The sequence below is a fragment of the Idiotropiscis lumnitzeri genome, chromosome 2, assembly GCF_059441095.1.
Source record: "Idiotropiscis lumnitzeri isolate Australia: NSW breed Sydney's pygmy pipehorse chromosome 2, RoL_Ilum_1.0, whole genome shotgun sequence".
In the NCBI taxonomy this organism is placed as follows: domain Eukaryota; kingdom Metazoa; phylum Chordata; class Actinopteri; order Syngnathiformes; family Syngnathidae; genus Idiotropiscis; species Idiotropiscis lumnitzeri.
This window is the reverse complement of record NC_142392.1, coordinates 28,440,529-28,456,962: the sequence shown is the minus strand read 5'-3', so window position 1 is coordinate 28,456,962 and position 16,434 is coordinate 28,440,529. Positions and strand designations below refer to the sequence as shown.

General features: G+C 38.9%; 1 protein-coding gene across 1 annotated transcript in view; it reads left to right on the top strand.

Annotated features, from left to right (window-relative positions):
* LOC148342208 (uncharacterized) overlaps positions 1–12,943 on the top strand; it is a 29,259-nt gene extending 16,316 nt beyond the window's left edge. The window contains exons 7-8 of the mRNA XM_088288100.1: positions 7,113–8,106; positions 12,773–12,943. Of these exons, the coding sequence (XP_088144226.1) occupies positions 7,113–8,106; positions 12,773–12,943 (1,165 nt within the window). The remainder of the gene's footprint in view (positions 1–7,112; positions 8,107–12,772) is intronic.
* The last annotated feature ends 3,491 nt before the right edge of the window (positions 12,944–16,434 follow it).

Below are 16,434 nucleotides of genomic sequence, written 5' to 3'. Positions count from 1 at the left end.
CTCCTGCTTGAAAACTTCCACCATTATTCCTGTCCCCAAAAAGTCACCAGCCGTCCACCTGAATGACTACCGTCCTGTTGCTCTCACACCAGTCATTATGAAGTGCTTCGAGAGGCTGGTTCTCCAGCACATCAGGGACTGCCTTCCTCCCACTCTGGACCCCTACCAGTTTGCATACCGGGCTAACAGATCCACTGAGGACGCCATCGACACTGCTCTGCATGTTGTGCTGGGCCACCTGGAACGACAGCAGAGCTATGCAAGGATGCTCTTTGTGGACTACAGCTCGGCATTCAACACGATCATCCCAGACATCCTCGTCGCCAAACTGGACACTCTCGGCCTCCCTGCCCTCACACGCATCTGGATTAAGGACTTTCTGACCAACAGACCCCAGACTGTGTTGCTCGGCACCTACACGTCCTCCACCCTCATGCTGAGCACCGGTTCCCCCCAAGGATGCGTGCTGAGCCCTCTCCTGTACGCCCTCTACACCTACGACTGCAGCCCGGCCCACGGCAACAACACCATCGTCAAGTTTGCTGACGACACGACAGTGGTCGGTCTGATCTCGGAAGGTGACGAGACAGCCTACAGAGAGGAGGTAAAGAGACTGACAACTTGGTGCAAGGACAACAGACTGCACCTTAACTCTGCTAAAACAAAGGAGATTGTCGTCGACTTCAGGAGGAACAAGACGCTGCCGCCCCCCCTCTGCATCGAAGGCGTGTGTGTGTAGAGGGTCCACACGTTCAAGTTCCTGGGAGTACAGATCTCCGATGACCTTTCTTGGAGTCACAACACCACAGCAGTGGTAAAGAAGGTCCGCCAACGTCTGCACTTCCTGAGAGTCCTCAGGAAATTCAACCTGGACAGGAAGCTGCTGCTGGCCTTCTACCACTCGTCCATCGAGAGCCTGCTGACGTACTGTGTCTCCACCTGGTACAGCGGCTGCACTGAGGCGGACAGAGTGAGGCTCTAGAGGACAGTCAAAACAGCGCAAAGGTTTATTGGCTGCCCTCTCCCCTCGCTGTCGGACATCTACACCGCCCGGTGCCTCAGAAGGGCTCTCAACATCGTCAATGACAATACCCACCCAAACTCACACCTGTTCGACCTGTTGCCCTCTGGCAGGCGCTACAGATGCATCAAATCAAGGACCAATAGACTGAGAAACAGTTTCTTTCCGAGAGCCATCTCCATACTGAACTCTCACACACACACGAGACCACCCTAACCTCGCAAAACAGCATTGTGATGTGTTTCTATATGCCCTATTCAGTACTGAATTCCATTGCACTGTCTTCTTTATTTATCTAATTTATATATTTGTCTGTATTATTGTTGTATTGCACTGGAGAGGGGAGCCCTCTAATCTCGTTGCACACTTGAGTACAATGACAATCAAGGGATTTCTATTCTATTCTAAAAAGCGGAAGAACAGGACACACCCCGCTTTGATATGATTGGCTGCCGGCTTTGTGGAGCACTGTCACCAACTCACCGACAGATGTCACCATTTGCGATGCAAATCATTGTTATCTTCTAAACATAGAGAAAAACCTAAGATGCACATGAACAAACATTTTAGTTCCCAAATATGAACTTGAGAGATGTATTGAATTTTACTTTTGTTGCTGGTTTTGTTTTCACATCTGACACCATAGTGTTGGTTGGATAGTATTCCAAATGTATTTCTCTATTATTAACAGTTGACATGATGAAGTGATACTTTATGTCAACATATTTGCCTCTTTACAGGGTTTTTCGCCAGCGACGTGGTTGCGAATTTTAAATTAAAATACATCACTGTTTTATTCTCTAAATGTTAGAGTCTTAAAAAATGATTTCAGTGTTTATAACTTAACTAACTTAAATATTTCATTATTCGTTTCAGTATTCATTAAACTACGGTGATTATTTATTTCAAGATTCATTGAACTGTTTTAGTAATAATTTAGTATTCAATGTTTACTCGTGACTGTATTTACTTTTTCAATATTTGTGTCACTATTTTGTTCAATCTTAATATTATGGAAAATTATTTTGCAAGTCAGGTTTTTGTTATTTATTGTGGCCACCTGCTTTTGAAGAAAGTGCCTTTCGCTTCTTGTACTCGAGGATTCTTTGTGAAGCCAAAACAACACGAACTTGACTGATAAGTAGGCTCAACGCAGAAAAAGTATCTTTTTGTTTTAAGATTACGCAGTTCCTGTCAAATAAATCTTCTTCTTCCTGTGTGCGTCAGTATCTTCCCACGCACTTCTCCCACTGAGATTACTCTGCAGACTGACCCAAAAGACAATTTATTTTCCAGACAATCTCATTGATCTTCCCTAACTGCTGAAAATTCCACAACAATCTGGGGTCAGACGTGGGATAGCAGAATATCCGCCGGTGAAATTCAGGGAAGCTGGCAGGTGACCTCCAGGGTTCAATTAAGACAGCAGCAGCAACGAACAGCGTGATGCGAATCATCTCGTCCGTGGTGACAAATAAACGCTGACTCCAGTCGCCATCAAGTTGCCAACTCCTGACAAATCAAAACCTTTGAGAGAAACTGAGACTATTTGCGTTTCTCTTTCTGGTTCTTTTTATAGTTCAACTTCTAGTTCAGTTTTTCACCTTTTCACACGGCGTAATGAAGGCCAGTTGAGCAAGTGGAACAAGTGATTTTATTGATGATTGTGGAAGGAACCGATATCATCAGCACCGTTTCTTCTCACACCTTTTCCATTAGGTACGATTTAAAAGACAACTGAAAAGCATAACGTTAAAAAATGTTGTTCCAGGCAAAGGCAATTAATTTCATTTCAATGTTTGATGTAAACACAAAAAAATCATCATCACTCAGACACAATGCACTGATCACATTGGCCTTGTGTCAATAAAAGAGCTTTGAAAATTCAATATATCATATTTTCTAAATCACATTTACATCTTACCACAAAGAGTCAGTTCCTTCAGGTTTTTTTTTTTTGTCTTTTTAAGCTTCAAGGATCGCTGCTATTCTCGTAGGGCTGGGCAATAAACCGAAAATTTACCGTGATCGAAATTTAATAAAATCATTTTGCCCATGTCAGTTAATTCTGTGTTTTAAAAAAAAAAAGAAGTCCTTTTAGTCTGCAGCTATGTTCATGCCCCTGTAAGACGGCTTGAGCGGCTGTAGTCACGTGACTCCACCCAGCTGAACAAGAAAGAAAACTGACGACGCGGTCGTAGCTGTCGATTCAAATCTAGAAGCAGCTGACACGGCTGAAGACGACGTAATGTTCGTTGAAATTGTTCCTGTCACGCTTGTCCCGAAAAGAAATTCGACATCTGTCGTTTGGAAATGTTTTGGGTTCCATTAAGACAATGTTTGAGCAAAAGAACATGAACTACAAAGTGCGTCGTAAGCACCTGAAACAGCGCGTCCAACCTTTTCTTTTTCACCACCCACAACACAACCATGCTGTTGACTTGGAGCTTGTGCTAAAAGTGAGAAGCAAGGTTCGACAAGTGACAACAGCCCATAACGGAGGCGACACCATACGAGACAACGTCTCAGAGGTGGACGCGATAGCCTAGCACATAGCTAAAGATAGCGCTCCTCTAGTTACAGTGGAGCGCACAGGATTGAAACGCCTCATGAACGTAGTCAACAAGAGGCACGAAAATATTTGTCGCAAACAGCACTTCCTTATATGGACAACATCGGGACGGGACCGGAGACATGTCGAGCATTTTGCATTCACATCCGACTTGTGGTCGAGTCGCAACATGGATCCCTGTTTGAGCCTGAATGTGCATGACGTAGACGACAAGTAGCGACCGCGCACCACTCGAGACGGCACATTTTCCTGATGAAGCACACTTGTTTATTTGGCATTGGCATTCCATTGACTTTTTTTTCATTTTAGTTCGCATTTTGTTTACAGGCGACTAGCTCCTTTGCACATGGCATTATTTATATTGTTTACAAGATACCTTTACACAAATTTAGGCCAATGCAAATGGCATTACAGCATCTCAGCACAATATTTGCAGAAAAAGATTTTGTGAGAGGTACCCTTTTTCTCCTGTTCTTTGTGACATTGTTCAAGTCATGCAAAGCAAGCTATTTTGAATGTTTATTCAAATGATTTTTGTACTTTTATTTTTCATTGAAACTAATGTGTACCAGTTGGTCAATAAAAAAAAGCCGTTAATATGCATTTCTTGCATTTATTTTGATTTTGGTCCTCAGGGGGAATTTATCGCACATTTATCGTGATTGAGGTCAAATTGCCCAATTTATCGCGATATTGATTTTAGGTCATATCGCCCATCCCTAATATCACCACTGATGGTGGAGCTGTACACTCGCCTGAGTTGTGTGCAGGCAGCGTGGGTTCAGTTCCCACTCAGTGACGGTGTCTTTGTCTGCCCTGTGACTGGCTGGCGACCAGTTCAGGGTGTTGTGCGCCTTTCGCCCGTTGTCAGCTGGAATTGGCTCCAGCACTCTCCCGCGACCCTGTTCAGGATAAGCGGTGTGGATAATGACATGACGTGACAAATATTTGTCATCTCATCAATATTTGCACAACAGAGTACTGAGTTTCGAGATCCTCACTATAATAGTTCTCAAAATTATATTTCTTATCAATTTAGGTTAGTTAATGGATATTTTATTGACAATCTAATATACAAAGACAGAAAAAAAATTGGTGGTGAAGGGTCGCGAATCTTTTTCTTCTTGGTAGGGGCGGGCGTGAAATAATTGAGAAGCACTGCTAGTATATGCAGACATTATATTCATACAATCTTGCAGCCCGACTGAACCACAGCATTGTTGCAAGTTCGGTAGGAGAAACGTAAACGTCCCACTGCTGGAGCAGCGGCGGCTTCTCGGGGCATAGGGGGAAGTGACGTAGAAGCTGACTCGCCAATGTGGCGTTAATTTAGTTATTTTGTTAATTTTTTTTATCAACCGATTTCAAATATTATATAAAATATATATTAAAATAGAACAGGGGTAAAAACAAACACAGAGGCAAAGAAAGATATTTGAAAAATACGTGCTTAAAGCATGACGTCATTAGCAAGCGCGCAGCTTCCGAAGGACCTCGACCACATCCACTGACCGGTCCACACCGGAACAAAAACCGTCCACCGCTAAATTCTTCTGATTTAGTGTGGAACTGACTGGAATTTTCTGACAGAATGTCCAGTGCTACTCTAAAGGACTACGACATAATTCATTAAGTCTTTGTGTCCCGATAACCTCATCTTCGCGCGTTGATGCTTTTCGGCGTAGTTAGCTTAGTTTGTTAGCTAGCTAGCCGCTAACGAAAAGAGGCACATGACTCATTGCCAAGCAGAGATCGAGTGCGGATTTGTTGAGATTGGCGTTTGAAAAATGTGTGCAAGAACGACACCCAAGTACAAAGAGGAACTTTGTGGACTAAAAGAAGAGTCCGAGCAACATCTTCAACTGCTGGACGAAGGTTGCAACCAGCCTCGTGTTGTGCCACACAAAGCAGGTTTGTACCCGTCTTACTCTCATTTGCTTTCTAAAGAACGACTTTCTGTCGTTAAACATATGCATCACAACATTAAGTTGTTTGGGGAAATGCGTCCAAGGTTATTGCCGCTTTATTTTTAAATATTGCCTTTTACTTGCAGGTCTGCTGAACATTTGTTTTCACCAAATGAAATCAGTTCAGAAAATAAATGCCAAAGAATAACCAATAAGGGGGGGGGGGTGAATTCCATGGTTTTTTTTTTTATAAAATTTGAACTGATTATTTAACATTTTACATTTTCTGGTATTTATATCTTGTTCAAGCAATTTCTCCCGGAAGGAATTCTCCCTGACTCTAAAAAATGTGCACACTGCGGCGAAAACATCAATGGCGGTTGATCAATTTTAGTGGATAAAACACAAAATATTACGTTTTTAAAAAAAAAAATCAAGTACGTATTGGTCTTATTTATTTATTAACTTTGTACTGCCTCGGTCAATAAACCTCGGGTGGCCCTGCACTGTTTTGTGCACGTGTGCATAGTTTCACCCCATCCAAACATTTAAAATACATTAAATGCATCCATCCAGGGTTGCAAGGATCTCATCGGTGAACAAGCGCATGCTGCAAGGAATGCATCTGCATCTTTGGCTTACTATGGGCTTAAAAAGTGAGAACATCACAACCCCCTTTTCTACCAACAAGCCCAGGAACATTTAGTTCCCAGAGTGAAAGCCAAAGATTTCTTCTCTCATGTGGCTTTTTATTGAAGCAGATTTGAATATGCAAACTCAAACAGAATGGACACATTTTGACTTTATCACACCCGTCCACACGCTTCCTTTTGTTCTAACGGTTTCAGCTTCCAAAACATCTTTGGGTCACACTTCTGCTAAACGGTTTCCCGTCGAACACGGTTCAAGACGTGCATTTGATTTTGTGGCTTCCTGCTAAACTGCCAGCATAGACACTTCTGTTCCGACTGAACTAACGTATTTCCGGTTTAAGAGGTCCATGTTTTTGTGACCTTCTATTAACCTGTAAGCATAGTTTTGAAACATGATGACATGACAAATTTAATTTCTTTAACACCGGGTCGCACGCATTGCTCCGTGTGCGGCAGGCACAAGTCATGTAGAAACAATATAAGACAAAGTCGCCACATGAGGTTTGACTTGACCAAACCAAATTTGTCTTTTTGTGTCCTGCAGACGTCAGTGAAAACGATCTCCGTTCTGTGAAAGAGGAGCCAGACTTGACTCACATCAAAAAGGAGGAGGAGGAGGAGGAGGAGGTCAACAAGTCACCACTGAACGTTGTCCCTATAAAGAGTGAAGATGCAAACAAGGATGAGAGTGAGGACAACAGAGGGGCGGAGCCTCCAAGCAGCAGTTCAAGTTATCACGTGACAACAGAAGGTGACGAAGACCACTGGGCTCCATCACAAGCACATAATGAGGACACATTATCACGCTCTCCTGATGATGATGATGATGATGGGCAAGCCAAAGGTGAAAGGGCATGTCACACTGACTCATTAACTTCAAAGCTGTCTTTAAAACCGCACACAAGAACAGTGGAGAATAGTGGAGAAACCCCCTTTTCTTGCTCAGTTTGTGGTAAAAGCTTCTCCCAAAAGTCGCATTTAACAAGTCACACAAGAACACACAGTGGTGAAAAACCTTTTTCCTGCTCAGTTTGCAGTAAAAGCTTTTCTCTAAAGTCACGATTAACAAGGCACACAAGGACACATAGTGGAGAAAAACCTTTTTCATGCTCCGTTTGTGGAAAATGCTTCTCTGACAACTCGGCTTTAACAAAACATAGAAAAACACACAGTGGTGAAAAATGTTTTTCCTGCTTAGTTTGTGGCAAGAGTTTCTCTCAAAAGTCGCATTTACGAATCCACACAAGTACACACGGTGGAGAAAAACCTTTTTCCTGCTCGGTTTGCGGTAAAAGCTTCTATGAAAAGTCATATTTAGGAATCCACACAAGAACACACACTGGAGAAAAACCTTTTTCCTGCTCAGTTTGTGGCATGAGTTTCGTTGAAAAGTCAAATTTAAAAAGGCACACAAGTACACACGGTGGAGAAAAACCTTTTTCCTGCTCGGTTTGCGGTAAAAGCTTCTCTGAAAAGTCATATTTAGGAATCCACACAAGAACACACACTGGAGAAAAACCTTTTTCCTGCTCAGTTTGTGGCATGAGTTTCGTTGAAAAGTCAAATTTAAAAAGGCACACAAGAACACACAGTGGAGAAAAACCTTTTTCCTGCTCAGTTTGTGCCAAAAGGTTCTCTCGAAAGTCGCATTTACGAAGCCACACAAGAACGCACAGTGGAGAAAAACCTTTTTCATGCTCCGTTTGTGGAAAATGCTTCTCTGACAACTCTGCTTTAACAAAACATAGAAAAACACACAGTGGTGAAAAACGTTTTTCCTGCTTAGTTTGTGGCAAGAGTTTCTCTCAAAAGCCGCATTTAACAAACCACACAAGAAAGCACAATGGAGAAAAACCCTTTTCCTGCTCTGCTTGTGGAAAATGCTTCTCTCAAAAGGGAAATTTAAAAAGCCACACAAGAACGCACAGTGGAGACAAGCCATTCAGTTGCAGCGTTTGTGCTAAAAGATTCTCCACTAAACAGCATGCTGAGAGACACAATTGTGCTGGTGAGAATTGCAGCGATCGTTCAAGCTTTAAAAAAAGACAAAAAAAACTGAAGGAACTGACTCTTTGTGGTAAGATGTAAATGTGATTTTGAATAAAATATGATGTATTGAATTTTGCAAAGCTTTTTTATTGACATTTAGCCAATGTGATCAGTGCCAGAAGAACCATTGTGTCTGAATGATGATGAGTTTTTTTGTGTGTTAACATCAAACGTAAATAAAATTAATTGCCTTTGCCTGGAACAACATTTGTTAACATTATGCTTTTCAGTTTTCTTTTTAAACGTACTTAATGGGAAAGGTGTGAGAAGAAACGGTGCTTATGAAATCGGTGCCTTCCACTATCAATAAAATTACTTGTTCCACTTGCTCAACTGGCCTTCATTACGCTGTGTGAAAAGGTGAAAAACAGATCTAGAAGTTGAACTCGAAAAAGAACAAGAAAGAGAAACGCAAGCAGTCTCAGTTTCTCTCAAAGGTTCTGGAATGTCAGGAGTTGGCAACTTGATGGCGACTGGAGTCAGCGCTGGTTTTCTCGCTGTGTTTGGCTGGCTCGTATATGTATGGTCCATTGAACAAAACTCAAACTCTTCAAATATCCCCTCAGATGCATTTAATAATTACTGTCAGGTTCAATCACCTAAGCATTCACTGAACAAAGGCTAAATGGATGGAAGGAAGACAAGAGTTGATCTTTTACTCGCGAGGAGAACGAACGGAGGTGTGCTCAGTTACATCTCCAACTTCGTTCTGGAGCACACTCCGCCGAGCCCTCTATTTTATTAGGGAAGTCCCTAACAATACAACGTATTTGCACGAAGGGGTGAAGGGGGGAGCACCAGCAGGAATATGTAAACATCTCAGACACAAGAGGAAAGACAGACATCAATGGCAGTCATCCACTGATTGAAAAGGCAGATATGCCTTTTAGTGCTCTGGTACTAAAGTCTCAGTCCTTTTGTTTCAGAGGTGTGTCTCGGCACACCTCTTTTGATGTTGCAGACGTTGATCCAGTCCTCAGGCATCCGCTTCTCTGTGAAGTCTTCTCATCCATATGGTCAAACATAGGTCACGCTGTGGAACAATTCTTTTGCAATACTAATAGAGTAAAATATGGGATAAAATATATCTTCAACCTAACAGTTTTCTTGGGTTTTACCCAATTTTAAAATTATTTGCATATGATCTGTTAATGGGGCATATTGATGATGAACTTCTTTTACAAATTGAAGAATAGATGATATTAAAAATAAATCTATTCTAGATTTCATTGTTGCATTTCTATTACACCAAGTGAATTCCACCACATTGGGGTTAAAAAAATCGCCAAGCATCAGTCAGGGAGAGATTAGAGCAAAGTAATGACAGAAGGTTATTTGTTGATCTCTGGGATAATCTAGGAGGATATCGATCCTTTGTGTCGTCTGGGCACTCGTTAAAATCTCCACAAATAATGGTGACAGCTCCTTGATATTTTTTGTTGAGGTCCTTTAATTTTGAATTTATTAATTCAAATAATCTTTTATTAAGACTGTGAGAGTTAAATCCGTATATGTTGCAAATGATAAATTTAGCGTTGTCTTGTTTAACTATCAACAGAATCCATCTACCATCACTTGCAGATATTGTCTCAAGAACTTCTCCCTTGAATTTATGCAAGAAAATCAAGACCCCTGCAGAATGATTAGTGCCATGGCTAAAATAAGATAGATTCCCCCATTGTGTTTTCCAAAAATTAACGTCTGACTCGCCAGAATGTGTTTCCTGAAGTAAAATTAAGTCAGCTTCTGATTTTTTACAAAACAAAAAAATTGCCTTACGCTTAGTAATATCCCTCAGACCTTTAACATTTAAGGACACAACATTAAGAGACTTAAACAAATGATCCATGAAAACAGAGTAGAACACTTGAAATTTTGAAATACCAGACAAGAAATGCGCTTTTAGAAAATAAAGATCTGAAGAGGTGGCGATTAACAACCATTTAAATTATCTAAGCATTTAGTAAAAGAACATGTTGCTCTCACAGCACAATCGTGAGTTAAACAAACTTGAAGAATAAAGGATCTAAAGTATGTGTAGACTATTTAGTGATTGAAGATGTCAGACAGTTGTAGGACGAGTGATTAGTGCAACAAAGTATAGGAATGGTTTGAAGAAAAAAAAGAAAAAAGAAGAGTTTAGTAATAATAAATAAATATATAAAAATGAAAATAAATAAATAATAAATAAATAAATGAATAATAATTAAATAAAATGTGTATATTAATATATATAAATAAGTAAGACAGAAGATATATATATAAAAAAAAAATAATAATAAAATAAAAAAAACAAACAAACACACACACACACACATAAATATAAGGAACCTTTTGTAATCAAAACAAATCTTTTCTAAAAAATTCAAAACAACCTTGTATTCCAAATATACTAGTGTAGAAATTAAATAAATTATAAATAAACTATAAAACAACCAAATAATTAAAATAACAAATTATTTAAAATCAAGTTCACATTAAATAATAATTGTCTCCAAAAGGGGTCCCATGAAAGTCTGCACAGTCTCAAACATTCTACAGTTTTGTTCCGGATTAGCCCACTTTAGTCAAAAAGACCAATTTATTTTAAGTTACCTGTGGAAAGTCCATCTTCTTCCCATTTATGAAGACGAAAGGACCACGGAAAGCAGCTTTCTCTTGCTTTCTGAACCAAAGGCCAAAGCTTTTCTCTTGCAGCTTTATCCTCTGGGGACAAAGCTTCGGTGATCCTCAGCTTGTTGTCAAGAAGAAACTTGGAACCTCTCGCCTCCTTCCAAACAGCATCCCGGTGTCGTCGCAAAGCAAACAGGACTATAGTTGAGCGAGTCGAGCCGTCTGGACGTCTCTGTCCAATGCGGTGAACGATGTCAATCCCCTCCTTCAAGCAACCTCGGGTGGATGGTGCAGTTCCCTCCAGGATGGTGATAACTTTGGACCTGATATTCTCGTTGTCTTCTTCCTTTATTCCGTGAATCTTCAATGACCAGCGACGGCTGTAGCGATGGCTCTCTGCAATACTTGCTTTCAGGAGTTTATTTTCAGCCTGGAGCTTTTTAATTTCCTTCTCCATTTGTACTGCTTTTTCTTTTTGTTGTCCAACATCTAACGTTAGTTGTTGGACTGTCGCATTTAGTTTTGCAAGCTCTTGTGAAGTGGCCTCCGTTGTTTTCTCAATGGTTGAAATTTTCTGAAAGGTCTCATCGTGTTTAGCAGATAGAGCTTTAATTGCCGCTAGTATACCACCTTCATCTTCGCTTTGCTCTTTTCGGTGACGGTTTTTTTGGAGTACCGTTCTGGGGCAATTTAAAGCTTGAAAGTTCCATATTTCCATCAACTTCTTCCATTGTTACCGCGGCAGTTGTGTCGTCGCTGGGCATGACTGAGGACTCCGCTGTCGACAAGTTATTGCTTTTCTTCCTTTTCTTCCCTTTAACTCCCTTTCCCATCCAAAAAAAAACGTGTCTCACTTCAAAATACAAGGTTGGATGCGTGAAAGCTTAAAAAAATCAACTTGTACTTACATAACTTGGTGTTAATCACAAAACCCCTTGACTATCTGAACAACATACGTTCTCTTACGTCGCAGCCATCTTGGCTCTCTCCCTGCATTCGTTATTTTTATTTTATTTTTTTTCTTTATTGCAAACTGCAGAAAATACAACAATTAGACAAATGTAAAAGTCATTATAGTAAATCGAACAATTGGACAAGAAAACGATCATGAATATAGTGGAAAAGAATAATATAACTATTAAGTAAAAATACAGATAGATTAACGGAGAAATAGAAACAAATAAAATAAATAAATAAAGAATAAATAAAGATATTAGGGAACAACTTGCTTGGGGCAGAAAAAATAGGACTATATAAACACCTTCAAGTTTTTGCAGATCTCTATTGTTTTATGAGCCTTTTGTTTAAAAGAATATTTGATGGAATGGATGTACTGTTGAAAATCGTTGTAAAAAACAATAAAGCATGGTTTCTTTCCACGAAATTTACAGGAGTGAATATGGTATTTTACCATTATAATCAAAAGATTTATCAAATAAAATACATTTCTTTTGTCCATGTTATCCTCAAAGAAACCAAACAACACATTTTTCCAAGCAATTCTTATATCACTTTCAATATTATTATGTATAAAATCACATAATTTCTGCCATAACAAATGAACATAAGGGCAATACCAAAATAAGTGAATAACAGATTCAGGGCATTTGTTACAAAAACTACAGTCCGTGTTAATACCGATCTTAAATAGTTTGTTTATATACATTTTGGATGGGTAGAATTTATGTATCAATTTAAAAGATATTTCTTTAATTTTGTTTGTGATTAGATATTTGCTTGATTGGAGCCAGACTTTTTTCCACGGTATATCATTAACAAACATATTCCAGTGTGGAATAACATAGGGTAATGTTGTAACGTCTTTCTGGAGCATGTTCCTTATGAGCCTATTGTTATTAATGGAGCCGCTAAGTAAACACACCTTCCCCACGGTTATGGTAGTTGGGGAGAGATAATCGGTTTTGTAAAAATCCAAACGCTTCTGACCTTTGAAAAGCATGCAAACACCAGTGGGGATGGCTCCAAAGACTTTGGCAAAATCACCAGGTGTCACAGGGATACGATATTTCCTAAGAAATTCCTCATATGTAAACAGAAGTCCTTCATTATTAAACAGCTGATCGACCCAGATGATTTTGTTTTGGAACCAGTATTCCAGAAAGAGTGACTTATGCTTATAAAGAATATCCTTGTTATTCCAGATCAAATACTTATGGGGTGAAAAATTGTGTTTGTAGATAAGTGACCAAGAAAGAAATGCCTGGCGGTGAAAAGCTGACAATTTAACAGGGATTTTATCAATGTTATAATTGCTGACAAGAAATAAATCAATACCACCCAGCTTTGATAACATATGGAGAGGAATAAGATTCCATATTGAGTCGGAGTTTTGATACATTTGCTTGATCCAATTGATCTTAAAAGTATTATTCAGTGTAAGAAAATCCAAAAAGTTAAGGCCACCAGTTTCATAAGAATTCATAACGACAGTCTTTTTTAGATGATGATGTCTGTTTTTCCAAATAAAGTTATATAGTATTCTGTCAATGTCTTTAAGGATCTCCTTATTGACATGTAATGCCATCGCCGCATATATAAGACGAGAGAGTCCTTCTGACTTGGCAAGCAAGATCCTACCTCTCAAAGACAGATCACGAAGAAGCCATTGGTTTAATTTGTTATGGGTACTTTTAATAATTGGAGAGAAATTTGTAGCGCATCTCATTTTTTGATCTTTTGTTATCAAGATACCTAAATATCTCACTTCATTTCTTATGGGAATGTTATACAGCTCAGAATTATCACAGTTTTTAATAGCAATAAGTTCACATTTTTTAATGTTCAGGCATAAACCGGAGGCCCTTGAGAATTCCCCGATGGTTTTGATAGCAATAGGAATTTGGTTTTCATTTTTCAAAAAAAGTGTTGAATCGTCTGCGAGTTGTGTCAGTATTAATTCTTTGCCGAGGAGAGAAATGCCTTCAACAGCACTACTTTGGATATGATAAGCCATCATTTGTGCCACGATTAAAAACAGATATGGGGAGGCAGGACAGCCCTGCCGTATACCTCTAGAGATTTTAAATCGAGGGGACGTGCCACCTGATAGTTTAATGGAGCTATTACCGTTTTCATAGAGAGTTTTCATAGCTGAGCAAAAATAATTACCAAAGCCAAATTTAATTAATGAATGAATTATGAACTGATGTTCAACTGTATCGAAGGCTTTATAAAAGTCAAGAAATAAAATAAAGCCATTAAGGTCCAAAATATCAGAGTAATCTAGTATGTCAATAACTAGTCTTATGTTGTTTGTTATGTGTCGTTTGGGCATAAATCCTGACTGAGTCTCATCAATAAGAAAGTTCAAAATTCTTTTCAGTCTTCTGGCAAATATCAGAGCAAAGATTTTGTAATCATTATTAAGCAACGAAATCGGACGCCAATTATCAATCAGAGTATTATCTTTGTTTGGTTTGGGAATTAATGTCGTTAAACCTTGAGTCATTGTTATAGGAAGTGTTCCTCTTTTTAGACTTTCTACATAAACTTCAAAAAGGAATGGAGTCAGCTCAGATTCAAAGGATTTGTACAGTTCTGAAACTAATCCATCACTACCTGGAGATTTGTTATTCTTTAGGAGAGTAATAGCTTCTTTTACTTCTTCTGGTGTAATAGGTTTATCACATAAGACCATATCAGCTTCCGTAATTGTTTTAACAATTAAAGGATTCAAAAGGGCCTCGGTTGACGCCTGACAAAATTTAGAACTGTATAAATTTGTATAAAAACGGCAACAGTATTTCGCTATAAGATTGTGGTCTTCTGTAAGTGTTCCATCAACATTTAATTTATTTATTTTATTAATAGTGGCATGACGTTTTTCTAAATTAAAAAAAGTAATGCGAGTTCTGTTCCCCTTCCTCCAGCCATCTTGTTCTGGACCTAATAAATGCTCCTTTAGCTTTTTGAACGTAAAGTTCATCTAATTTCGTTTGCAGAGTAGACAGTTCCACTTTTTCTGCCGCTGTCAAATTATCAAAGGGTTTGGAGGATAAGCAGGTGATTCTTGATATCACATTCGATTCTTCACCCCTTCTGGATTTAGCCAACTCACTACTAAATTTCCTGAAAAACTTACCAAGTTCAAATTTCAAAAGTTCCCAATTAGTGCAGAATTGTTTTTCATTTATAGCTTTAGACATGAAGTGAGAAATTAATTTTTTTACCTCCTTTTTAACAATATCATCTGTGAGTAATGAGCTATTAAGTTTCCAATATGCCGAGCGTGCATTACCAAGTTGAGATGTCGACAAGTTAATCTTAATGTATATAGCCTTATGATCTGTGAGAGGGGTAGGATGTATGCCCACCTCAATATTGTTTTTATTAACACTCTTTGATATTAGCCAAAAGTCAATTCTTGATTGGCTCGATCTTGTTTTATTACTCCATGTAAATGTTTTGTTCATGGGATATTTTACTCTCCATATATCATCAAGGTCAAATTTATCCATAAAGGAAATTAAGTTAGAGTTTGTCCGATTAGACGAGCTAGGCGGCCATTTATCCATGTTATTATCTAATATAAAATTAAAATCACCCCCTATAAGTAACACAGCATTAGGAAATTTAGTTAACCAGTTAATCAATAAATCATCAATTGACCTAATAAGATTATCATTTTCCGTTTTTTTATTATAACCATATATATTACTTATTATGTATACTTGATCATTAACTTGGATAGCTTGGCAAACACAGTGACCAGCTGGATCATATTCAGTAAGCAAAACTTCCCCGTTAAATCTGTTCTTTAAGGTAGCAACTCCAGCAGAATGTTCAGTGCCATGAGCAAGCCACATACTATTGCCCCATTGTGATTTCCAGAATTTTTTATCATTTGTGACTGAGTGAGTTTCCTGTAAATAGACCAGGTCTGTTTTGAATTGTTTGGCAAAAAGAAACAAGGCTTTGCGTTTTGTAGAATTTCGTAAACCCCTAGCATTTAGAGAAAGAAAAGAAAGATTCAATAACATTAAACAAACAGTTGAAAACAATTAGAGCTAAAGATAAACCTTTAAGTAAACCTGAAGATAGATTAAGTATATTGTCGAGATCAGCACTTGTAAACATGTCATAAAGACCAGGTAATAATAGCTACATATTAAATAAATATAGCGTTGCTATAAACACTAAGTATGTAACCGTTTAATAATACCAAAAGAACAGTCCCTTTTTTTTAAATGAACCCTGAGTTAGAAGAGTATTTCAAGAAAATAAGAATGGTTAGGAGCATGGTTTCAACTCAAACTTGATCCCAAGAAGATTGAGAAAAAAGAGAAAAGTACTGCAATACACCTGAGAGAGTCCAGGTCTCCTCTTTTGAGGAAACAATGACCCAACCCTTCTATATGCGAACTTCTGAACCATTGATGTATCCCTTTCCACCCACAAAGTAGGCCATCTTGCCCTCTTCTCGAGCCTTTTTAATTCTGGGCCACAGTCGTTGTCTATTATCGCGGTCCTCCTTTGTCAGGTCCTCAGTGAAGCGCAGTCCCTTTGCCTGAAGAAATGCAATGTTCTTTGCCGCTTTCCAGAGTTCCTCTTTGATCCGACGAGAGATGAACCTGATGATGATATTGCGAGGCTTTGCAT